The following is a 26,162-nucleotide window of genomic DNA, read 5'->3' as shown; positions in this document are numbered from 1 at the left end:
GCTTCTGCAGTCTGTATGGTATGATTGTCCTCTTTCTGGCAAGTGATGTTTGTGCGTATGAAAGACACCTATGTCAGTGTATATACAGTGTAACAATGCAGGTCTAATTTATGTAAATATGTTTTAAAATATGTACAATATTTAAATAAAGAATCTAGTATTTATACTAAATTTGTCTGAGTGTTTTCCTGTATCCATTCCACTGGTTGAAGAATTTCATCTTCAGAGACATGTTCTCAAAAAACTCATTCACAAAATAATTGACAGGTTTAACCTCAGTAGACTGGTTTATTTTTCTCAAGGGGTAGATACTGTAACTCCAAGCTGGTTGAGAAAATAGGTCCTTAACTGAATCCTCAATGTGTTATAATGTTAATAATTAAGTAATTTTCAGATAACATTTTCCCATTAATTAACTGACTATATTTGGTTTTGTTAAATACAGCTGTGTAAATATTGAATCAAGACAAAGAAAATAGAGCAAGTATGCAGTTGTTTATAATGTTTAATTATATTAAGTATAAAATTTTTAATGTTAAAAATCGACAGATTAATAAAGAATAGCAGATTTTTAAAATTCATTTTACACTATACACACGTATGTACAGAATATACCAGGTATGTGTATGTATTCCTGCAGATAGACATGGAAAGTAGCAAAGTATACAGTATTTACTGAAGTATATTGATATTTCAGAGGGAGAAATCACTTTTTTAATTACATCAATATATTTAGCAATATTCAGCAGTTACTGTGCATTTTATGATTTTGCATACAACATACTGTTTCATCATAGTATAACGTTTTTTTGTATGCGGTCTTTTGACAAAAAGCCAAGATCACTGGTGTAATATTTAACAATGTCTTCTAAATTACAGGTAACTACAGCTGCCTCTTAAGTGCAGAAGTGTAGTGAAGTATTCAGTAGAATAAAAACACAGAACATTTAAGTACTTGAGTGCTATTTAATAGAATCACAATCAGCAGTAGATGGCAGTGTAGAGTCGTAAGGATGCCATGGATATTTTGTTTACTTATCTGCTTCAGCTTCCTTGTAGCTAGCAGCTAACCCACATTCCTGCTGACAGCAAAGATTCTCTAGGTGTGTGTCAGCTGACTGTTGTGTGATGCTAGCATGTTAGCTTCGGAGTTAGCAGGCAGACACTGTACTGATTTATCGAGAGTGCTGCGTTTGACTCTTAAATAGTTTGGCCAATCGGTGAAAATCATTTTGTGTTACCTAGACATCAGTTACGTGACCAAAGCGAGGAGGTTTACTATGAAACAAACCACCTAAGTGTTTTGTTTTGTATTTTTAGCACTAGCAAGCTAGCAGCGAGGAAGTAAATCTTCCTAGCAACCGTAGCTACCTATGACAGTATGTTAGCTAACCGGCGGGTGTCTTCATGGAGAGCTTTGAAGTGTTAGCTAAACTTACAAGATTTGTCCTGAGTTATGTGAACAGACTGTAGACGGGCGGCTTCTGCTAAGGTAAATGTTGATTAAATGGCAAAAACTGAGCAGGGAAATGGGCTTGACATGCGGGGCAGCACAGAGAAGCTGACAGATAATGGGAAGGGCGGTTTGTATGGATCCGACACCGAGGTAAACGGCAGTGCCATCTCCGGAGAGGAACAGGTGGACAAGTATGGATTCAGGGGGGGAGCCCAGCAGTTCTCCACAGACTCGTAAGTACAGTTTCATAATCATCAGTTTTCCAACAGTTAGTAACAGACACTGAGTGAAGAGTTGCACTCAGGTAGAGACAGGTAGAGGTGGAAAAACTCGCACATTCACATACGCACTGTCAGTGAAGCTGCTCGTAATTGTTGAGCTCATTTCATCTATATCTGCTATTATTTGAATAAACTTTGTTTGTAGAAGAAGATAAACTAAGAACAGATCCAGACTGTGAATACATGGCTCATTACCCTGGTTTAGTCTCTTCTCACCTGGACCAATGGTTGCCAACCATTTTGGTTTATGGCCCTTTAAAGCAAAGCAATGCCTACTGGCCTTGTCACAGGTCTCATGTTTATGAGTTATGAGCATATGAAGAGTGATATTACCAAATTCGATTTGTTACATTAGTTTTTCAGAGGCATGAAGATGGTAAATGCCTATTATTTATTTAGGAGGGGGGAGAGATCAGGGAAATCTCCACAAAATAAACACATTGTGTGTGGTGTAATATTTTTATGTTCTTATTTCCAATCTCATTAATTAACTTGTGAGGTTGGGAACCACAGACCTAGACCACTGTAATTCATTTTAAGTCAATCAGTATGCTTTATTCCCACCTTCACTGCTCAACTTCCCACTGGCATCAAAAGAGAGATCCACATTACTTCTGTGCTTGACTGTCTGTACAGAAGAGTATAGAATATGTACAACACAGATTGTGAAATTGTTTTGTGGTTTTGGTCTCTGAGGTCTACTTACCTGAAGCTGTGGGCAGTGTTTCCCAACCTGGAAGTATTACATTGTGAATAAAACCTATTGAGTAATGAGTAGATATTGTTGCTTTACAAGCGGACACAGGCCTAACAGGTTGGGGAACACTGGTTCGGGTTAATGCACAAGGGGGATGAAGCCCCGAGATTGTGGATTAGACTCCCCCTGAATGTTAGTGTCCCAACTAATGAAGTCTTTATTTAAAAAAACAATGTTAATTCAGTTGTATTAATTCAGCCAAGTGTCTTGTGAGATCTTTATACAAAGATAAGGGATCGACAACTTGTTACCTTTCTTTAGCTATTGTATGCAAAGGTGGGTCAGTCAGTTCTTTAAATTTGTTTAAATTTGTTTGCCAAGAAGACCAGGCATGTGTTTTCAAAATGACAGCTCTGGTCAATAGGACTGTAGTGAAGTGAAATATTGGTGTATTTTTGTGTAGGAGATTGTAAGGAACTGAGCTAGGGGAAAGTTCTCCCAGAGCTTCCTGTTTTCTGTGTACTCCACTGCCGATGGCAAGTGTTCCACTGTTTTGTCTAAGGGTAGGTTTCCTGTGTGAACAAGGAAGGAGATGAGCCTCTGTCCAACCCTCTCTGACAACAGGATTCCCCTGTCATAAGCACAAGGAAGTGACAGAATACAGTAAAGCTGTCAGCTGTATGTATGAAAATAATCTTTGTCTTCTATGAGTGATATTGTCTCCTATCTCCACAGTGCTGAAGAAATCCCCATTGATGTGCTTAGACAGCGGGAGGCAAAATGGCTGGAGATGCTCAACAGCTGGGACAAGTGGATGGCCAAAAAACACAAGAAGGTCTGCAATGTTTTGACAGTTATCTGGCTTAACTTCTTCATAATGTTTTATATTACTGCTAATGTCAAAGTGTAGTTTGCAGGAGCTTATTCAGTGTGCTGTGGACTGTCTTTGAGCATGAACACAGTTTTTGTGCCAAGTTTTACTTTGTATTCTATGTGTTGTTCACACAGTTTGTACAGTTGTATGCTTCAGATTCCTACAAAATCGAGCCGGTAAAACAGAACACACAGAAAACATTAGAGGTGAAAGTGAACACAATGAAAAGTGTTCAATCATTCAAATTGATATGGACTTCTTCTAGAAAAGCAACAAAAGTTTTTCCTCCAGGGCAAATGTGATTCTTTCAAGGTGGAGGGTATGCAACAATTTTAAGAAATAAAGATGCCTGTATTTGATGATCAGTCTTGCACCAGTCACATGGTGTACATTGCAGCATTCACAGTTTCCTCCAAGGTCTGTGTTCCTTCCTCCTTTCTCTTGCTTTCTGTGGGCTCTTAACTGTGCATGTGTTGAATAACAGGTGAAGGAGCGCTGTCAGAAGGGGATCCCTCCATCCCTGCGTGGCCGTGCCTGGCTCTACCTCAGTGGGGGCAAAGTGAAAAGGGAGCAAAACCAGGGCAAGTTTGAGGTCAGTTGTGATCCCTGCTTTGTATTTGTCAAAAAATGGATACAAAATGAAAATAATGTATACTCACAAAACATGAAATTGCTAATAAAAATGTGGCTATTTACATGGAATTTATGCTGCAGAAGCTAACAAAACTCTGTGTTTTTAGGAGCTGGACAACCAGTCTGGAGATCCCAAATGGGTAGATATTATTGAGAGGGACCTCCATCGACAGTTCCCCTTCCACGAAATGTTTGCTGCAAGAGGAGGTCATGGGTAAGCACTGCCATCTGAAGGCCTATCATGATGACCATCATTGTATTAATTTTACAGAATATACAGAAGTGACTGAATATACTTTATATATGTTCATACATGCAGGCAGCAGGACCTGTTCCGTGTTCTGAAGGCTTATACTCTGCATCGTCCTGAGGAGGGTTATTGTCAGGCTCAGGCTCCTATCGCTGCTGTTCTCCTGATGCATATGCCAGCTGAGGTGAGCACACACAAGAAATCCAACCTTTCCAGGTGTTTTCGTCTCTGATATAAACTAGCACGTAGTTGATATTAGATACTCACTGCCCTTATGGTAATGCTAAGAGGAATAAGGGATGTGATTCCATAAATTCATCTTATAATCGTTGAATGTTACTCACTAAAGTCCTGTTTTTCTGCAAAGATATGTCCTCTCTGTCTGTCTCTCTGATTTACTTTAATAGTAATGGCTCACGTTTTTTATCTTTGAATACCACATTTTACTATAATAAATGCCTGCTCTTATTCCTTTTGTTTTCCCAGGATGCATTCTGGGTTCTTGTCCAGATCTGTGAAAAATACCTTCCTGGATACTACAGTACTGGGCTGGTATGTCATTGGAAGAGCTTGAGAATATCAGAGTACAAGATGACTTTTAAAAAGATAACTTATTCACAGTGTTCACCTTGTCAATCTTTACTTGCCTCAACCCTGTGTATCTTCTTAAAATGAATCTGTTGTCAGTTGTAATCATAAATACACCCATTTCTGAAGACTTAATTTCTGCCACATTTTAGGGCCAAATCTTTACACAGCCCAGGATTCATTACCCACATAGTTTGTCTCAGGCCAATGTGTCACTAACTTGACACTGATACACTAATAAGCTCATAACATGAGGTGGTGACCAGGCTACTAGGACAAGATAATCGCATCAGATTAAGTAAAGAGAAAGGAGTCTGTTCCCTCTCTCTCTCCTCACTGCCTGCTGTCCCATGTTGTCTCCACAGGAGGCAATCCAGCTGGATGGGGAGATCCTCTATGCTCTCCTGCGGCGGGTGTCCCCTCCGGCCCACCGTCACCTGAAGAGGCACAAGCTGGAGCCCATCCTGTACATGACCGAGTGGTTCATGTGTGCCTTCTCTCGGACTCTTCCCTGGGCCTCAGTGCTGCGTGTATGGGACATGTTCCTTTGTGAGGGTGAGATGACACACACTGACGTTATAAGAAGTGAAAAATGTGAAGCCAAGTCATTTATTTTAATGTAGTGCAAAGTTTTCTCAAGGTACTTTTCACATCGAGCAGATCTAGACCGTAGTCTTTAAATTATAATATTCACAAAGAGAAATCCAACAATTTCCACCATGAGCAAGCAGTAGGTGACAATAGGAAGGAAAGACTTCCTTCTTAGGGGCAGAAAACTTGAGCAGACTCAGGGTGGGCGGCCATCTGCCTTGACCACTTGGGTTAAGACAGAAAAGATATTAATTGAAGAAATGTTTGCCATGTGGCCAGCGTTTTGGTCAAAAGTTTGTTTTCATTCACTAATATGTCTCTGTTATTTAAATAATTAGCCTCCTGTTTCTGCTGTTATGTGTTTAGCAAAGTGTTTTACAATTAATACACCAGAGTTAGTTAAATATACAATACCAAACTCCATCCAGGCCTGTCATGTGCTTATCATACTCCCCTTTAATTTTACATATAAACCACCAGTGCATGATAATCTTTAAAGAAACAAGGCAAGTGTTGAATACATGGAGCCTCCCTATTGCTTTTCTTTTAAATGAGCAGTATGAGAATTTGAAAACACTGTAGTTATACCTTTTAAATATCCACTTTTCACTGTCACACTTTAGAAGTGAATTAATGTTCAGCAGTCATGTGCAGCTCTCACTTGGTCCCTCTGTCTATTTAATGTGAGCGAAGACTGCTTCTCTAGCTGCATGTTGTTTAATGTGATGCTTTTCTCAGGAGTGAAGATCCTCTTCAGGGTGGGCCTGGTTCTCCTGAAATGCATGCTGGGATCCCAAGAGAAACTGAAGGCCTGCCAAGGTCTCTATGAAACAATGGAGCTGCTCCGAGCTATAAAGCCACAGTATATGCAGGAAAAGTTCCTGGTGAATGAGGTACGGTTATATTCGCTGTCGTTATCTGTGTTAGCCATTTTATTGTTTTGGCCCAGCACCTACTGCACACTCAGCTGTCTCTTTAGGTAAAGGATCCCTCTTTGACTTTGCCCTTGTTTGGTTGTGTGAACAGGGATATACAAAGACTTAACTTGTTATATGCTGGGATACTTCAACCAACAAAACGCAAACATTACCTCACGTTTGATTCACACTCCTTCTGTGCGTTTCAGATTATGGAGTTATCGGTGTCTGAGAAAGACATTGAGAAGGAACATCATGCTCAGCTGCGGCGCTGGAAGGAGACTCACGGAGATTTATGCTGTAAGTCCCCTCCCAGGATGCACGGTGCCAAGGCCATCATGGCTGCCGAGCCACCCAGCCGGCATGACCTGAGACAGAGGCCCACCATCATCGTGGAGTCTCCCCTGGCACCTAAGACAGATGGGGAGCAAACTGAGGACGCAAAGGAAAGTAGAAAGTCTAATGAGGTAAAGCAGCAGAAAACAATCCTGCTACCACAGGAGATAGTTAATAATCCTTATCCTCCTCCCAGTGAACCCTCACCTCTCCTCAAAGACACGACCATACAAGCATCCAAAGAGAGTCTTAGCAGTTTAGAGCATGACACTTACCTGTAGCAGGGTTAAGTTTCGAACCGGTTTACATACAAAAATCATTCCATATACCCTTTACCAACTCAGCAGTGACACAGTTTTCGGTCATCGTCACATGTCACAGCTGTCAGTGACATGACAAACCTTTCCATTACTTGGTGTGTCTGTAGCAGTTGTAACTGAGACAGGTTTTAGTAAAATGACTATTTTATTTTACCATCATGACAATACAAGAAAAGTTATGGAATTTAAAAATAAACCGTCGTAAAATTTGGCAAAAATGCCATTGTTCAGACTACCACTTTAATACTCAACATATTTTCACTGTCTTTTTCATGTATACAGATTTACTGTACTTTTAACTTGGTAGTACAGTCATGGAAATTGAAAGTGTCACTATAGGAAAAGGAACTCAGAAAATGTGTGGCTACCAGGGAGCAACAGCAGATGGCGACTTTGTGCACTTTGCAGACATGTCTATGAAGTTTAAGCCTGTGGGAATATGGAGCTATATGCTTCATATGACTGAACATGTAGGGACACACACTCATTAACTCACTGTTAACAGCTGCTGCTGCTATTTACCTCTTGAATCTAGTGCTCTGATTCTCTCCTTTGTCATAAGTGAAGTCAGATTTTATCTTAAATGATGGGATCTCCTCTAGAGCACTTTGCCTTTCTAGTCTTCCTCTTTGCCTACATTAGACACTATGTTGCCAACACAGAGATTTGTATGCATCCTGCTTTGCTAGACTCAGGCATTCACACTAATTTGCAGACACACAATTAAGTGTGTGTCTGTTGACTGTTGCTGCAACCGTGAGTTGGTCTCTGCTGTTGTTGAACACCTGAGGGCGCCCTGAGATTGTCTCTCTGCCCCAGCCATCACCAGCAGTAGTCTAATGAGAGCAAAAGCTTAAACAAGCTTTGTGACTCTCAAATGAAGGAAAAAGTGTGCAGGGACATTTTATGCCACTAAGCCAAAGATTTTAAAGCATATTTTTTTGAAATGTATATTTTCCAAACTGTTTATTCAATCATTTTGTCATACAGTATTTAATTATTGGCAATTTGGGAGCGCATAGGGATTATATTTATGTTATGAACGAGCTGTGGTAAAATGCCATTTTGAAGAACGATAATACTAAGCTGTTTTTGTACAATCATGCGTTGTGGATCTTTAGACTTTAAGATATCTAATGTTGGTATAAAAGAAAAAAAACAGCATAGGGAGATTTCTGTTTTCTCTGCAACCTCAGAATCTATCTACACTTTAAATGCTCAAAATGTATTATTTACATTCTTTATTTTTTATTTTTCATCCTAAAATGAAGAAATCCAGAAGTACATAGTCTCTTCTTTGTTGACAAAACTGCTTTGAGTAAGCTTTAAAACAATTAATTAAAAGTGAATTGACGCACTAGGTTGAAATTCATGCCACCACAGGATTTCTTTGCACCTTCATGTAAAGAGTTTTTCTGTAAATGTGCGACTATTTGAAAAAAACACACACACACACACACACACACACATTTGAGCAACTCCAGATATTAAAGACAGAGACATAAGCCTTTAATAATGACCAAATAGTATGTGTAGATACTAATTTTATTTGGGATGATATAAATGAAATAGTTGGGAAAAAAGTTAATTCACAAGCAATCAACATTTAACAGCATCAGCAATTCAGACAGATTATTTTCTGTCAGAGTTTTTATAAATAATGGAATATGGTTGTGGGAATGTGTTGACTTAAAACAATGTGGAGATTTTAGGAATATGCTACGGGTTTAATTTTTGTCCATTAGGAAGCACTGTTTACTTGCCATGTCCTCTGAAGCTTTTAATTTTTAGATTTAAAACATTGTGTTCTAATCTGTAGGAAGAACACAACGTACATTTAACCAACATGCAGTGCATCTGTTGAGTTTTTACTCTGAGCTCTCTATAATGTACATAGATGGTGCCTCTAAGCTTCATCCAGAGGTTAGAAAAACTGGTGTTCAGTCATTCTGAGGGATGCAAGATATATAGGATGGGGTTTTCCATCCAAAAAGGTTTATGTTGACTTTTAATTTGTAATATTCTGTTTAAATAATCATCAAAATTATATATAACATTACACTCCAGTCGGTTGGTGGGATGTTCCTTTTAACTAATCATCGCAACAGTTCTGTTAAAGATAACACTGATTAAGCCTGGGGCTTGTAAATTTGCAGCTTATCCTGCTGTTTCATTTGATATATAGGACTTTATATTCTAGATCTGTTTGCTCATTTAATTTAAAATCAACTTCTCATATGTACAAGCTGTTTTGTACCAAATTACATTTAAATCAATAAAATTTGAAACTATTGTATTTTACAAATCTGTCATATTTCGCCCATGTTTCCCTCTCTTTTTCGCCCGCATTTACTACTAAACAAAGAAAATGTGACAAGAGGCGAAGTGCCACACAGGCTGGACTGAGCTAGCAGGATTTCAATACACCCTGTGTTATCATTCAGCACCCTCGCACCCGCCCTCGCTCACCCACGCAGTAGCACACTTCCTTGGACACCTGTTTCTCCGGCTCTTTCAGCTCTTTGAGGAATTTGCATCTCAAATAGGGTGAATTCCCACAGCGTCTCACCCAGCCATTTGCCTTTGGTTGCCTGAATGGAGTCTTCTGCGCGTATTCAGGCCTTCCTCTTCTTCTTCTTCCTTGACAAGGTTCAGCTGCAGTCCAAGAACATGACAGCCAAGAATGCTCTCCTCTACATTTTAATTTACCCCAACCAGTGAAACCCCAATACTGTTTAATTTATTTAAGTACAAGATAGAGCCCTTTGGATATAATTGTATTGCTATTGTCTGTTGAATTCTTATGGTCTTCCTCAATGCTTCCGCTCATTTTCTGTCATTTGAGAGTACATTTGATGATAAAGATGAAAGATTCATTACACCCAACAGTCAGACGACAAGATAGACATCAGTGTCACGTTCTTGACATTCCCCACAGTGGCTTTTTCTATTTCTGTGAAGCATTTTGTCTGAGGCTTCCTGTCATTGGAGCATTTTTGTGTCTCTGGCTCCTCTCATCATCTCTTTTGTGCCTTTCACTATCTATAAACAATGCCAGCTTGTCCGCCCATTTCCAACCCAACTCCACCCTTAAACTCAATCTGACCATACCCCGCCCTAGCCCCCCACCCCACCCCCCACCTGTCTGTCACTCTCTGTGCTGGCATTTGGGGACATTCGCTAGACCCTGAGCCTAAACCAAGGGAGGGTGTAATGGGAGACTGGCTTTATGGCTAATCTGCAGAGGAGGAGGAGGAGGAGGAGGAGACATGACATGACCCAGACGTGCCCCCATAACCACACTCTCAGAAAAGAGCTGAGCAGATTTTGTAGCCTTTGTAGCACAATAGCTTGTTGCTTCTTAAGTGTTGTATACTAAAAACATTATGGTGCCCTCTCTTGCAAGTCAGTTTTTGTGCTCTTACCATTTGTTCTTTCAAAACGTACTGTCATGATACACCAAGTGACCACAATGAATATATAAACAATGGTATAATCATAGTGAGAAAATCATAGTGCTTCATTTTTTGTGCATTTTCCCTTTTTCTCCCAGTTTGTTGTGGCCATCTTGTATGGTCCATGTTTCTGTTGGAAGCAAAGTTCAGACTGAAAATAGGACTGTGTTAAAAAAAAAACACACAAGGGGCTATGTTGGTGTGAACATGTTGCTACACGTAGTGGTGAGAAGATGAAATCTGAGCCAAGACGTCCAGTTTGAGAAACATGGTATATCCATGAGCTTTAAGACTCATCAGGCGCCAAAATACTACACAGTGGGTTATGATGCTGTGATACAGGAGTACACAACTCTATAAAGTCATCACATGGCGACAAAAATTGTATCCCCCATCACAACGATTACACGGTTCACATTACAGATTAATCTACCAGAAAAGTGCTTTCACATTTGACTGGCCAGTGTAGTCTGGTGCTTGCATAATGTTGCATTAACAAGACATTTATTGCCAGGACCCTAGCTGTCCCAGTTAAATTGTCTCAATGAGAAACGCTGTTGTCAGTCTACTGTTGGTCTCCCTGTGGACATAAGAAGACAGTGTAGAACCAACCAGTAAAGTAAAGCCCAAGTTATCGTTTCAGGTCATACTTATTACATGGTTGCAATGGCCTGTGTGACATAAATTTCATCATTTGACCATGTCCATGAATTTGTGTGCACACGTCTCATTGGTGGACCATAAGCATCAACTGCATGTGTGAAGCCGTCCGCCTGTGCAGACACCAGAATGTAGCATGAACGGAGCCATGTCAACTCCGCCATATTTGTTGGTGTTCATGCTCATGCCCATATGTACAGGCTACAGTGGAGGGACACCAACAAAATAAAACTTTACTAAAAAGTCTGCAATTTTGAAAAACTCAAAAGCCACAAATTGCTAAAGGTTATTATGCTTTAGCAAAGTACTAAAGCTAACTGATAAAGACTAAAGCTGTCACTGTACATATGAGGATGTGAGTACTGTTTTAAGACCGATTTAGAAAAAAAAAAGTGATCTCTCATCAACTTCCCACCAGTGACCACTACCAGCAATGGCAGCAGTCCAAATCTATGCTTCAAAATTTTACTACTACTACTTTACTCTGTGAAATTCTTAAGAAAATACATTGAATAGCATACGCAGGACAAGAATTACTCCTCATACTTGAGTTGAACTTATCAGTACAAAATGTACTACTCACGTACTTCTATTTTTGTTTATCCAAGCATATCTACAGTATGTGTGCAAATAGATATCTTACACACCTGATCATGTGATGTCTGTTTATACTCTGTAGCTGGCTGAACTGGGGCTGGCTGAATGTAGTGAGGTGGATGATCTCATGAGGCCATATGTGTGAAGCGTCTGGGAGATTATAGTCTGGCCTCATGAGCTGTAAAGCTCCTCTAAAGCTTTTTGGTAACAAGGATTGATGGTCTGCACCTTTATCCGTGGCCTACGACCAGCCCCCCATACCCTCTGCCCAAAGGGGGTATTAGAAGGGGTAGAGGTCAGGGGCACAAAACAAAAAACACACCTTTGACCTGTCTGAATAGTAGTAGTTTGAATAGGTAAATTGGCGGGCAGCTGTGTGCTTTTTCTGAACTCTGTTTGTACATGACGGGATTTTTGCCTATCACTGTGGCTAGACAGTAAATATAGTGTTGGTTTTTTTTTTTTTTTTTTTTTTAGATTAAATGATATTGCAAGGTGTTCCCCTTTTGCTGTCCACACTGTGAGTGAACAGAGGACTGAGACCGCATAGATGTTCCTACTTGGGATTTCTCCATGTTTTGGAGGAAGGGCTTTGATGAAAAGTTTCAAATAGCGGAGCTGCACGTGTGGGACAGGAAGGGGAGTCAGAGTGGAAGGTGTCAGGGGTCAGACAGATGCTCACTCTATGGACAGTGGACAGGAAGTGTGCATGTCCTTTTATGGTTCTCCTCTGGATAACAGTAGCTGGACATGCGGGTACTAATGATCTCAGATCCATTAGCTTTTTTCTGACACTGGGTTATGATTTGTTGTAGGAAATGATAACACACACCTGCTTGGTTCCAGCTGGGGATCCCCCCTGATCTCCTTTATAGCAGCTGAATGTCTTATGAATCATAATAAAGACTGATTTATATCGCTCAGTGCATCACAAAATCAGGTCAGTGTCCAGGCCATTGTTCCCATCATAAGCAGGTCATACATTCTGTTATTTTCTCAAACTTACTGCACCTCTCTGCACCTTGGTGATGGCCAGCCAGTTTGTCCCATTTACAGTTTCCAGCACACACAGAAAGGCACCTGGCTGTAAAAGATCACATCATCCAATTATTCTGGCCTCTTTCCACTAGATTTTAGTATGTTTGAAGTTGAGCAGGCTCCTGGTTACACATTATACAACCTTGAGACCTATCAGGTTTTCTGTTTTGGGGACCTTTTTGTGACCCCTGAAATGTTGAATGGCCTTTCACCTCCCCAACTGCACCCACTAGTTGACTCTTTAAACTTCCTGCTTACAACTTGGTTTTATTTTTCAGGGTTTAAAGACCTGTTGATTCATCTTTTGTGTTTCAGTGTGTGTGTGTTATCTATATATTTGTTCGCTTTCTGCAGACTCATAATTCACTTTGGCTTTGGTTTTTAAATCATTTTAGTTGATTAAACACTTGCAGCAGCTTAAAAATGCAGAAAGTGGACTAAAAGGCAAAGTATCGAATTGTTGACTTGTAAATCAGATGCCTAAGGAACATATAATAGGTCATGTATGATTACGTAGCAGCTGGTAAAATTTTTAGACTGTATTCTCTCTGCTTTAGTGGTTTATTGTGCAAATGTTACATCTTGTAGTTGTGTAACACATGAGTGATGATGCCTTTAGACTTCAAATTTATTTGGCACTGTTTGTGTTTCATGTTTATCTCTTCACCAGAGCTGTTTGTTAGCACGGTGTTGCTGTGTTGGTGTGTTTTTCCGCTAATCTGTATTGATCTGAAGTCACTTCCTGCCATTGTTGTGTCACATCCCTACTGTCTCCTCTCTTCCCGTCCATCTAGTCCCCTCTTTCCCCAGCAAGGAAACCAGGGGCTCAGGAGGATACACAGGAGCGAGGGGGGGAGGGGAGCCGTGCTGTGAGTGTGTATGTTAGTGTTTGTGCATGTGTGTGTGCGAGGCCAAGAGGGAGACCTGCTCTGGCCCTGATAAACCTGGGCCAGTCTTAACTGGGGCAAGCAGATATTGATGGTGGGCCTGTGATAACACTAACAGAAATGTCATCCAGATCAAAAGACCAACAAAGCAAAGAATTAGAGGTTTTGCTTGTAAGACCCCAGTTTTTGAGAATAATTAGTTTGGAGTCAAACAGTGATCTTGTGCATTTCTTCAGGATAGTTACAGAGACACTGAGCTTTAAAGTTCCCTGCATGAATTGAATTTAAGAACAGTTCTGGTTCATTCACAACCCAGGGCTCATCATGAGTCAATTAAAATGTTTGCTCTTGCATGATGTGTAAGACACTGACATGGATGATAGCTGCAGTTAGCAGTCTTAAGTCATGAATAGTTGCACTGCAGGCACATCTGCCAAATCTGCGGGAGAGATAAACTGAAGAATGATATGAGCATCTCATATCTCATCATCCCTGGTGACATTTAAATAACGTGCACTATGCTTTGCGAGTGGTGGTCTTTAATTTTTCTTGCCTAAAAGCCTTGTATATGAAAACCTATAGAAATGTATCTCAATATGATGTCAATCCTTCAACATTCTGCAAGGAAAACAAATATAAATTGTCCTACAAGCTTGTATATGTAGCAAACTTGTATAGATGTTTTTTTTTTTTTCATATTGCATTGGGTCTTATTTTTGTAGTTTTTACCATCACGCCTGTTGGTAATAATAACATTTTTATCTCAGAAAGTTAATTGCTGTGTGTGTGTGTGTGTGTGTGTGTGTGTGTGTGTGTGTGTGTGTAACACATCCCACACACACTGACCTCATAGCCTGTTATAATTGAGACTAATGTCAAAAGCATATGGGCATCAAGACCTTTGGTTTGAGGTTACAATAGCTTATTGTATTGCATCCAGTGTAGTCATGGGTGTTACATAGTGTGTGAACATGTAGGATTGTTGTGTGTGTGTGTGTGTGTGTGTGTGTGTGTGTGTGTGTGTGGGCGTGTGCGCACACACATCTCTCAACCTTGAAACCAAACTGGAGACTTGTGTTTCAGAACTCTGTGAAGTTTGGACGGCCATAAAAATCTATAAAAAGGTTCATGTTACATGAGAGGGATAAAAGACTCAAACACTTTCTAAATCCTGCAGTGCATTTAGAGTAATTCACAGTTTCTAGACTACAGTACCTCCAGTTCTCTGACCCATCACTGTTTCACACAGTTTTGTGAAACATCCAGGAACAGCAGAGGAAAGTCTCTCGCATGTGGGACATATAGGAAGAGGAAAATGTGGTTGTATTCTGTGTTTTGAGCTAAATGTTAACATCAGCATGCTCATCATGCTCACGGCAGGTAGCAGGTTAGCAGGTAGCAGGTTAGCAGGTAGAGAGAATAGACAACACGACACTCAGATAAAAAGTCACTCATTTTGGTGCTTAAAAGATTTAAAGATTCACATACACACAAACTTGACCAATTACATTGAGTTCTATAAAAACTATATAGTACAGAGTAGATTTGCTCATTCAGATGATGATGATGACGCAATCATAGTATCTTTGTAAAGAAGGGTGGCACTAGTTACTGTATCTGTATTATCGTTCATCTCTAAGCTTATGTCAAGCATGTTATATGTAATCCTTGTTTACCTCAGCAGACTGCTCCCCTCACCCAACAAGTAAACATCCTTATGTCCTGTTTCAGATAGGACATGAACACAAACACTAATGCAACTCCTATGTTTGCGCAAACAAGCCACAGTTTTCATGACTTGCAGCTGTAGTGCAGCTTCTATGATAAATCATGATAAATCGACCTGGCCTCTTTGTTCCCCCTGATTCAAACCTTTCTAAACTGTAATGCGTAAGAGGAAGTGCCCCGCCTTTCTCCAGCGCTTCTATTTTCACTGGCAACCTTGAGACCAAGTCTATGCTATTTATACCTTTTTGTGAAAACAGTTTGGGATTTCTCTCTCCTGTCCTCGCATTCATATTTGATAAATATTTCTGTTCAGCCTCTTCTGGCTCAGAAGATAACAACATGTTGAAAGCAGGAAAATTTGTATCAACATAGTCTCCCGGTCAACTGACCTACAAACAGAAAACTGAAATTAGACATCGCTGACTCTGTAGTGCATTAACTCCTTGTTCAGATTCGCTGTTGCTGCTCTGGTCTGAGGGACGGTGCAGTGGGGTCATCAGTGACTGTAAGGTCATGAAAACATCTCGCAACCGTTTGCATGTGTGCTTAGAGAGGTCAAGGAAGTCTACTGTTATCATATAGATACAAACTCAGCAAGAAGATTGCACCATGGCTGCTTCCTGACTTTTCAGAAAGGTGATGGGAACACATTGGACTTGGGTGCTTTTTTTCCTCCAATGCCTAGGCAGTAATAAAGTTAATGTATAATTTAAGAGGAGGAAAAGTAGCAAGTGTTGCCTGTGCAGCCAGAGCTACAGGAAAACAAGAAGCCGATATAGCTTGTGCCATTGTGCCGTGGAATAAGAAAGAGCTATCTGGTGTTGGCGGTAAATCGTGTGCTTGTCCAGTTTTATCACTCAGATTCAGATCTGTGTAGCAGTGCCAGTTCTGTCCCATCATTCCTCACAAACATCTGGTGTGAGTTCACCAATCCAGCATACCAGATTTAGGCTGCTGATGCTCCCAGCAAGTGAATGCAACATAAGTTTCTCTGCAGACACAATAAATCATACTGTGCAATAGCTTGTGCTATCCTATCCCCATCCTGCTTTCTAGTGTCCTGTCATGTCCTCTCCAGTAATCTCAGTGCTGTTTTCAACAATGCAAATGGTTGTGAAACTCCAGTTTACACATTAGTCTTTACTGGAACAGTGAGAAGAGGTGTGAACCTCTCCCATCCTGGTGGCCTTTGTGTCTAACAAGCTGGTGTCAATGGCCTCGTCGTCCCTGCTGAAAGGAGTAAAGGGAGGATAATGGAGTGGAGCAGGCGGTAACAACAACCAAATGTTGAAGCTTTCCAGCTGTGCTCGGAGCGTTAGTTTTGACAGCATCCAGATAATTAAAAGTTCAGATCAGACTGTTGATGCGATTGGTAATGTAAGCGTGCTGATGGCTGAGTATTTGCCAGAGGGACTGTTTGTCATCGCGGCTGTCAAGCTGACATCAGGTGTTCGATTCAGACGTGTGATATCATGAAGAATTCAAGTCTGACTCAGAGTTGGGTCTGATCACAAATAAAGCCCCGAGGAACCAGCTGTCTCAGCACAGAGAGGGGCCCTTGTATGTGGTCTGCGACAGCTTAACACACACATCAAACGACTGTCAGACCCCCATCCAGCCCTCACACACACACACACACACACACACACACATAGACAACAACAACACACCTCATGCTCTTTTGGTGCTATAAGTATCACCGAAAATGGGCCCAAACACACAAAAAAGTTCAAGAAAAAAGATTAAAGGGATGCTCTGCAGCCCTGCAGTCACTGTAGTGCATGTGTGTGTGTTTCTGCTTTTGTATATATTTGAGAAGCAAGTACTATATCCCCCTGTCTGTAATTGACTCATTGCTGATGGATGGCAGTGAAGTGAAGGGCAAGGAAAGAAACAGCCTTGATGTGGGCAAATAAGAGAGCGGAAAACACTGGGAACGTCTCTGTGTCTTCATGGTGTGTGGTTTACAGCACAGGGCCACACATGAGAGGAACAACAACAACAACAACAATAATCAATTTGAGACACAGGTGGACAACACAGAGGACAAACATGAGCTGAATGTTGTGGAAACAGATTCTCTGGTATGCTGAGTGGGGAGATGGATGCTCCTCAAGGAGGTTCAAGCTCGGTCCAGTTGGAACTTGTCGCTCTAAAAGGCTTAAAATAGGAAGAACTGTGAGAGTTTTGAGAAATCATCATCTGACTTCTGAAAATCTGTTTTTCTGCTTACTGTTTGTTGCATTTAAAAAGTATTTTTGTGTTTCTCGCCACAACCCTCATGATGAGGGAATTTTGGGAAAAGTGAGTGGGTGGATTGATGTGCTCATCAAGGCCTGTTGTTTTATTTAGCCGTATATTCACATCCCTGTCAACGAACACAGCTAAAAACAAACTTCAGTCCCACCAGAGTGCAGATAGGAAGCTTGCTTTGATTCACTTCACTTTGCTTTTTTCCTGTTCTGCCCCACGTCCTGAAGCTGAGAAGCCGGACGGACAAAGAGCTGGATGGACAATTAAGCAGAGCAAGAGAAGGACAGAGACGCACAACACAATCAACCCTCAGTTTGATTATCAAATCTGGCAACAACAAACAGTTGCCTGAGAGTAAATGACGCTGGTAAAGGCAGAGGAGCCGGGAATCAATCTTTGTCTTCATAATCAGAGGAAGACGGAGATGAGCAGGGAGGGGAGACGAGGAGGAGGAAGAGGCAGAGATGGAGGGTGGAGGAAGGGATCGGAGGAGGAAAAGATTGTTGAGTGATACAGTAGTTGTGTCTAAGGGTTTGGTGCCCCGGCGCCACTGCAGCCATTCTGCTGAGAGACGGAGCAGGCTGGAGACTGAGCCGTCCCACCTGGGCCAACAAATACACCCAAGAGATGGGAAAGAAGAGAAAGACAGAGGAACAGTGTCACATTAACACAGTTTCTCCCTTTTGTTCCCACTTAAAGTCTAACGCTGCACTGTCTGCTCTGTACCAGCTTGTTTCAACTCATTATTAAAGCTATGCATCTGATGCTTACAGTTAAATCAAGCACAAGACCCCATGTTTTTTTATGGTTTCACCATTCAGCCATTTAAAAATATTACAGATGCATAATTTTCTACACGTTTCCCCAAAATAAGACAATAATGACATATTTAGTATCTGCAGAAACTCTGGCATCTCCACTACAAACTGAAATAAAATGTGGACTTTAAACAATGTTTGGCTGCACATCATGTGTTTATACTGACTCTTCAACCTGTGAGTTGAATAGGTTAAGGCTTTACTCTTTATCAAAATGCAAAGCAGTTTACAATGTTTGTTTTCAGTGTAACCTGACAAAACTCCACAATGCAAGGTTTTAGTAGTAAAACCAAAGCCAAAACGTATATATAGATACACAACAGATCTTTTGTAGTATTTATTGTTGTATTTCTTTGTTTATATCATATGCTACCTATGCCCTTAATTAATGTGTATTAGCAATTTTATTTTATTTTGAAAAGTGATACCTTAATTTATGTTAATGATTATCATCATCATCTACACACATTTAAGAAAATACAACTTGATTTTTTAAATTCATTGAAAAAAAAAATTAGGAATTTAAATTTTTACAGTTCGTCCTAAAAAGTTTAAATAGAATGAAAATACAATTTTTAGCTTTAACTGACACTTCAAGTGTCAAGTTTCAATTTTCATATTATTGTATATTTTCATTTAAAGGTCTGAGGGTAAAGTTTTGTTTGTCTCACCTCCAGCTAAACACAAACTTGTTTTGAGCATGTACAGACATGAAAGCAGCACACATAGAAATGTTAATAGTGTTCCCTGTTCCAGTTCAGCAGAGTGCTCTGGTGACAGAACGACTCTCAATTGACATTAAAATTGATTGCTGCATGAAACTTGTCATGCCTGGGCATGATTCACGGGCTACTCTCCAAACATGTCTGATGAACTTTCATCCCCTGGAGTAAAAAAAAAAAGTGTTGCAGTTATACTTCTGATACTTAAAAAGAAAAATCCTTTGTGCTTTGGACAGAGTTTAATTTTCCCTCTTTAGAGATGAATTCTTGTAGCTCATGTTTTATGCAGGAAAAGTGAGGAGGAAGCCTAATTCTGAAAAATAAAATATTAGCATTTCAACCAATACTACATGTTTTAAAATGAGGTACAAATAATATGAATGACGAAACAAGAAGGGTGGGCGTGTACACAGTGACAGTGCATGAAAGGAGGAGGGTGGTAGGAGGGGAGGAGGGGGCATCCTGGGATGGTGCAAGGGAAGGGGGGGTATATAAGGATCGGCAGATTTCACATGCAACAACAGAACTCAGAGTGCGGTCAACCAGTGTGGATCTATCTGCAACCAACAGACATTTTCCTTCCTTATAAAAACGGACAGGAAGAGAAGAGAGAGAATGGAGATGGAGCCGACTGACAGTCCTTATGAGTACTACGACTACGAGGAGACAGAAAACTCCACCATGTGTGACTATTCTGAGTGGACCCCGTCATACTCTGTCATCCCCGTGCTCTACATGCTCATTTTCATCCTCGGCCTCTCTGGAAATGGGGTGGTCATCTTCACCGTGTGGAGAGCTCAGGGTAAGCGGCGAGCTGCTGACGTCTACATCGGCAACCTGGCCCTGGCTGACCTCACCTTTGTGGTCACTCTGCCTCTGTGGGCAGTTTACACAGCCAAGGGCTACCACTGGCCCTTCGGAGTGGCCCTGTGTAAGATCAGCAGCTATGTGGTCCTGCTCAACATGTTCGCCAGCGTCTTCTGCCTCACCTGCATGAGCTTCGACCGGTACCTGGCCATCGTCCACTCTCTGTCCAGCACCCAGCTGCGAACCCGTGGCCACATGAGGGGCTCCCTGACAGCCATCTGGCTGCTGTCTGGTCTCCTGGCTGCCCCGACTCTGATCTTCCGCACGACCAAAGACGATCTATCCACCAACCGCACATCCTGCGCCATGGACTTCAGCCTGGTGGTGACAAACAAAGGGCAAGAGAACCTGTGGATCGCCGGTCTCAGCATCTCCTCCTCAGCTCTGGGCTTTCTTCTGCCTTTCTTGGCAATGATGGTGTGCTACGGCTTCATCGGCTGCACCGTCACCCGCCACTTCAACACCCTGCGCAAAGAGGACCAGCGCAAGAGGAGGCTGCTGAAGATCATCACCACGCTGGTAGTGGTGTTCGCCGCCTGCTGGATGCCCTTCCACGTGGTGAAGAGCGCTGACGCCCTCTCCTACCTTGACCTGTTTCCCGCCACCTGCACCTTCCTGCGCTTCCTGCTGCTGGCTCACCCGTACGCCACCTGCCTGGCCTACGTCAACAGCTGCCTCAACCCCTTCCTTTATGCCTTCTTCGACCTGCGCTTCAGATCCCAGTGCCTGTGCCTGCTCAACCTGAAGAAGTCCTTGCACGCGAGCCCCGCCAGCTCCCTGTCCTCTCAGAAGACAGAGGCCCAGTCTTTGGCCACAAAGGTGTGACGACAGCTGAGGGCCCAGATGCATGCTGGGGAAGAGGTGAGCAATGCAGAACAATGCAGGTAAATCAGAACTTAACAGCGCTGGGTGCTTTCTCACAGATGGTCTGCAGTCAGTTTCAGGGTGCCACCTTTGCTCCCCTCTGACTCTGTGGACTACTGTAGGCATTTGACTGAAGATGGTGGTCAGGCTTGTGGACTCAGGGTCTGACCATGCTCCAACTCCAGCCTCACTTCCAGTAGCAGGGAAGCAAAACTGAACTACTGAACACAAGGGACCAAGGACAAAAGTGAAGAAGTGGAATGTATTTTAAAAGGACAAAACACTTGTGTGTGTCTCTTGGTTCTCCTGTGGACTTTATGCAAAGTACTGAGCTTTGAACTCTGAAACACTGTCTTCAAGTGTATCACTCCTGCATTTGCCCCTGCCGTTCTTGTTTTCATTTGTAAGCACTTGAGGTGTGATTTTGACCAGGCTGCCCCGCTCTCCGGCTCAAGCTGTAGTATCTGCACCACAGCCAGCAGTGTAAAAGTGTGTGTGTGTGTGCGTGTGTAGGAAGGGTGTGCCAGTCGGTGAGAGGTGTTGGAGTCAGATAAGAGTGTTGTAAGGAGAGACGGGGATAGTGCGAGGAGGAAGGGTTGGGGGGGAGTCCCAGACAGACAGACAGATGGCAGCTGGCAAATGTTTTCAGGCTGGTGGAAGGCCCAATTAAAAGGTGACTGCTTTGACAGTCTGCCGGTGCGTGTGTGTGAGTGTGTGTCTGTGTGTGAAGGAATGACTTTGCGTGTTTGTTGATTGTCTGAATGACAATGAATTTGTTCCCAACACAACAGACAGATGAAAGCATTTTGTGAATACGCATTATTTTGAATTCATGTCTATGATTTGTAATAAAAAAAAACAAAAAACAAAAAAGTGCTCCAAAAGAACACAATTATTCTCTCTCTGGTGTCCTTCTGTTACTTGTGATAGCTTGTTAAGTCTGGAATGTATTTTCTCCTATCCAGTGAATGTGCTTCTTCCTGTTGGTGAATTGCTGAGGGAAGGCAGTCTCCTTCCCATTGTGTTTTGTGGGGGCTGAAATCAAAGCATGTGTCCTGCAGGAAATGCATGTTCGACTTCTATTTCCTTGACCCGGCATGTTTGTTTCTTCTCCTCTTACAATCCGCTTGCACAAACAATCAGTGAGCACAAAAGTTTCTAAATTGGATCAAGCACGGGATATTTGGCTTTGTCCCGGAGATTTTAAAGTCTTCCAAGTGTTAATTACCACTACTTCAGGAATGTAACAATATATCCCAAATACAGCTAAAAGACTCTTTTAGTCCCCCAACTAGAGCCAATTAGTAATTGTGTAACAGTTACATGTGTTGTTTTCAGCAAACAGACACTACAACAGGTTGTTGAGCTTTAAATTGGAATTCAGTGATTAACCATTTCCAACTGTAATGAGCTTTTTACAGGATATAATCAGCAACAGCAGGGAGACAGAAGGATTGGACTAATCCTTGGTCACTGATTTGTAGTGGGAGTCGACTATCTGTGCCCATGTAATACCTGTGATGGAGAGTGACTTAGTCTAAATCAGTTACAATTACAGAACACTACAGAGAAGCCATTTCTGGACTAAATGTGACCAAAGCTGAATTCCTCATAGAAGGAAAACTTCTGTCATGTCTTTAATCTTGGACAGGTGAATATCAGAAAACTATCCTTGTCATGTGAAGAGAAAGAAATGCAACAGCTGCAGCGACATTTACTCTGCCTCCTTCATCGCTGTCTCAGCTCTCCTTAATCTCATCTGAGACAGGATGCAAACACAGACATGCAAACAGAACCTTTGTTAAATAGATCTCTGAATTGAATCTAGGAAGGTTGTGTGTGTAAAAGACTCAATTGCATTCTCCATAAAACATGAAAAACTGGGACAAATAGCAAATTAAAAAAACACTGTTCGACAGTCTATGCACTCTGCAGTCTGCATAACATGTTTTATTGGTGTAACAGCATACAGTACATTTTCAAATTCCATACAGCAGCTATTTCTTACAAGATGACTTGTCACATTATCCTCCACCTGTCATCATCAAAGTCAAGGCCCGCTGTGAAAGATAATCTGGATGGATTATTTTCATGGGTTTTCAAGTTTTATGAAGCTAATGTGATCACGTTACAAAGATTTCATGGCATGAACTTTGCCAAGGAACAAAGCTGCTGTATGAGAGAAAAGAGATTTATGCCATTTGGCCCTCTATAGGCTGGGTGTTTGTCTGACAGGACTGTTCTGAAATGATTACACAAATGTTTTCATTCCTCTGTAATAACAGAGTGTAAAAACTAAGTGCATCTACAGTGGGAGCGGGCTTGCCACAGGGTACCCCAAGGGCATAAACAGTCCTTGTCTTCCATTTCCAAGAAATGACAGGCAACTACAACAGCTACAGAAAACAATCACACATCAATCATCATTTAACCTTCACTTAAACAAGTACTTATTAATAAACAACATTACTCTCTGTACTGATAATGTGAGTGACAATCATTGTGTGGTAATTTCTGCATATAGGGGGGAAACAGTAGGTCTGTCTGTGTAAAGAAGAGCACTAATGTTGTCTGGAAACACACCTGAGGGGGGAAAAGAAAGCTCCAGGAAATAACAAACTCATACCACTAATTATACTCATAATAGTATCTTGTAGACACAGTTAACATCTGATACTACAGTCTTTTGTAATCACTTCTACCTGCATAAATCTGCTTTACTTATCGAATGTTTGTATCATACACGACATGTCTAAAAAGTCCTTATTCACAGTAACTCAGAACCAGTTAAAGGGTCAGTCAGCAATTTTTTCTACCTAACAGATAGTCCAAATGAAACTGCGAGGTCTGTAGATAATCCTAAATAACTGACTTTACTGTCATTTGTCCAGTAGGGGAAAGTAACTAACTGCTGTTGTTTGCTTGAGTACTTCCAATTTATACTTGTTTATACCTCTACACTTCTGTGGAGGGAAGTACAGCCCTTTTCATTCCACTACATCAATGTATTTAATGTCTGTCACAGCAACAAAGTGACTTGTCATTAATGATTGATGACAGTTTCAGAGTTGATAAATGCTCTATTAGAATGGCTTAAATACTTATTATACAAAACCAGATAAAACTGGGGGTAAATTATTAGATGTTCTTGTGTTTCTTTTATTTGTATTTCCTGAACTGTCTCTTTAAATCTCAACAGCCCTCTCTGGATTTGGAGATGTACCTCACCAAATGTTCAATAAACGCAGCACAATACAAACTGTGAAAGGGTTAAACCCTAACTCCTCACTAGACAGTAATGTTTGTTTACCAGGTAATGTAAATCAATAGAAACTAAGGGCAAAGGTAAGAAGGCAGAGTTTCTATAGGGGTGCCCACCTTAACTCATTCATTGTCATATCAATGGGTAACAAACAGCCCATGTCTTTGTGTTACTTAAAATCAGGCATGCAGCCAGGCCTACTGTTTGTTAGAAGCACAAGCCCAGCTGTCATAAATCAGGACTCAATAAACCAGGTCGAGCAGAAAATAGACAGAGGAAGTGTGCGCACATTTCTCCTGTGTTTTAACAATGGAGGCTGATCAGCACAGCCCGCAGACCGGACCTTGAGCCTTGTCTGACCGTAGCGTGGTAGGATGAGATGCTGACCCCTGGAGCGTCTTGGAGGACCCTTAGCTTCCTGCTGCCTCGTCCTTCGGTGCTACTCCCTGAACTGTCCCCAGGAGGGTGACGGACCTCACGGACAGGATAGGAGTCAGCAGGCCAGGCAGGAAAGGCAAAGGGAGGGTGGGTTAGGTAGGGGTTCCCGACTGGGGATATCCTGTCTTTGAGAAGCTTCTCCTTGCTTTTAGGACCCTCTGTAAGAAATGCATGCTCCACCTGAGGTCTCTGAGGACAAGGGTACTTGCTTCAGACATTCTCCTGCATTGGGTATGTGAGGAAACACCCAAATTATATGAAAAGTCAGATTGTGTGGGGGAAAAAAGCTTCTGTAAATATGATAATAAAGGTCAAAACATAGATTTAGTGGCAAACATGTGGCTCAAACACCTGAGGTGACAAATCTCTCTCTCCCTCACCCCCTGTTCTCACTCTGTCTCTGTCCCTCCTGAGATGGCAGACCTTTCAAAGGCATTCAAAGAGGACGGCCATCGTTAGTGGAGACACGTCGTTTCCGACAGCAGAAAGGAGCGGAAGTGCCCAAGCTTTGGGTGACTCCGGATCTCAGTTTATGTGAGACCCAAGAGTTGACTATCTTCTTCACGGTGCACAAGGCATCCCTTCATTCCCTCCTCTATCCTCTCTATTGTGCATCCTTCCCTCCTTCGGGTCTAAATGGATGCCCTGTCATCTGCAGCACGGACCGAGCCAGTTCAGAGGCTCAGCTGCAGTGGTTTAGGCATTGCAGGTAAAGATAGCTGCACAGACGAGCACACATGGAGGCAAGAAATTACGTAAGAACATCACCCAGAGATGCTGTGTGTTAGTTAGAAACAAGGGTGCAGATGATAAGATTAAAACTGTATCTTGCAACATATTAGCCTGTTGAAATTTTTTGAAGTAAACATGTCTTGTGCCAACTCTGTTACTGCAATGACTCAGAATGGACCAAATGAAAATTGTAACCTTAATTTCTTAAAGATCCTTAAAAAAGAAAAAGGAAATCCAGACTCTACCTCAGTGTAAAGCCATAAAGTTTTGAAGTTATGAAATAGAAATAGAAATTGAGTGATGTTAAGTGCAGTGAACTGTATAAATGCACTTTTCAAAGTAGAGAACAGTTCACAGTGGGCTGTAGGTTTACTCATAGTCAAAATATGTGTATGCATTGATGTTTTACAAAACAATTGCTCATTCCCTGGGCTCTAGTTTCACAGTAAGACATTTTCAGGCAACTTTCAGGCAGATTTAACAGGTGTCTTACTTCGCCGTCTCAGATGGACACATAACAAATGATATGGCAGTTCATAAAGAAATGTTATGAACAAGAACTTTAAAATAAATGTATGAGATCATATAAATTTGAGTTACCAAATTACATTTTTAGGGGGAAAAAAAGTCTATTGGAAGAAGTGGAAGAGCACATATGACCTCTTTACATGACATTTTCCTGACAGGTGGTGTGTTGAAAGGACCCACAGAGAGCAGGAAGGGCTTCTGAATACTGAGCAATTAAAAAAAGAAAGACATCACTGCAATGCCAAACTCTTGCAGTTTTCTGTAAGCCAGAGCACATAGGGTGAATAGTGAGGGTTTGTTTTTCAATCACAAATCAGAGAACCGAATATATCTAAGGGCATCCTGTCTGTGTGGTTAAGCCAGTTGCAGT

At 41.5% G+C, this 26,162-nt stretch overlaps 2 protein-coding genes across 2 annotated transcripts; both read left to right on the top strand.

Moving 5' to 3' along the window:
* Positions 1-1,055: 1,055 nt before the first annotated feature.
* On the top strand, positions 1,056-9,248 carry tbc1d10ab (TBC1 domain family, member 10Ab). Its single transcript, XM_018671228.2, has 9 exons — positions 1,056-1,689; positions 3,170-3,269; positions 3,793-3,900; positions 4,049-4,155; positions 4,261-4,375; positions 4,678-4,743; positions 5,145-5,334; positions 6,109-6,263; positions 6,497-9,248. The coding sequence occupies exons 1-9, from the start codon at positions 1,508-1,510 to the stop codon at positions 6,902-6,904; spliced, it is 1,431 nt and encodes a 476-aa protein (XP_018526744.1). The 5' UTR covers positions 1,056-1,507; the 3' UTR covers positions 6,905-9,248.
* A 10,342-nt stretch (positions 9,249-19,590) lies between these two features.
* On the top strand, positions 19,591-22,753 carry LOC108879894 (apelin receptor B-like). The gene has a single exon (XM_018671337.2). The coding sequence runs from the start codon at positions 19,717-19,719 to the stop codon at positions 20,791-20,793; it is 1,077 nt and encodes a 358-aa protein (XP_018526853.1). The 5' UTR covers positions 19,591-19,716; the 3' UTR covers positions 20,794-22,753.
* The last annotated feature ends 3,409 nt before the right edge of the window (positions 22,754-26,162 follow it).

This window comes from Lates calcarifer, linkage group LG9, assembly GCF_001640805.2.
Source record: "Lates calcarifer isolate ASB-BC8 linkage group LG9, TLL_Latcal_v3, whole genome shotgun sequence".
Taxonomy (NCBI): Eukaryota; Metazoa; Chordata; class Actinopteri; family Centropomidae; genus Lates; species Lates calcarifer.
The sequence above is the reverse complement of the archived record's forward strand: the minus strand, read 5'-3'. Positions and strand labels throughout refer to the sequence as shown.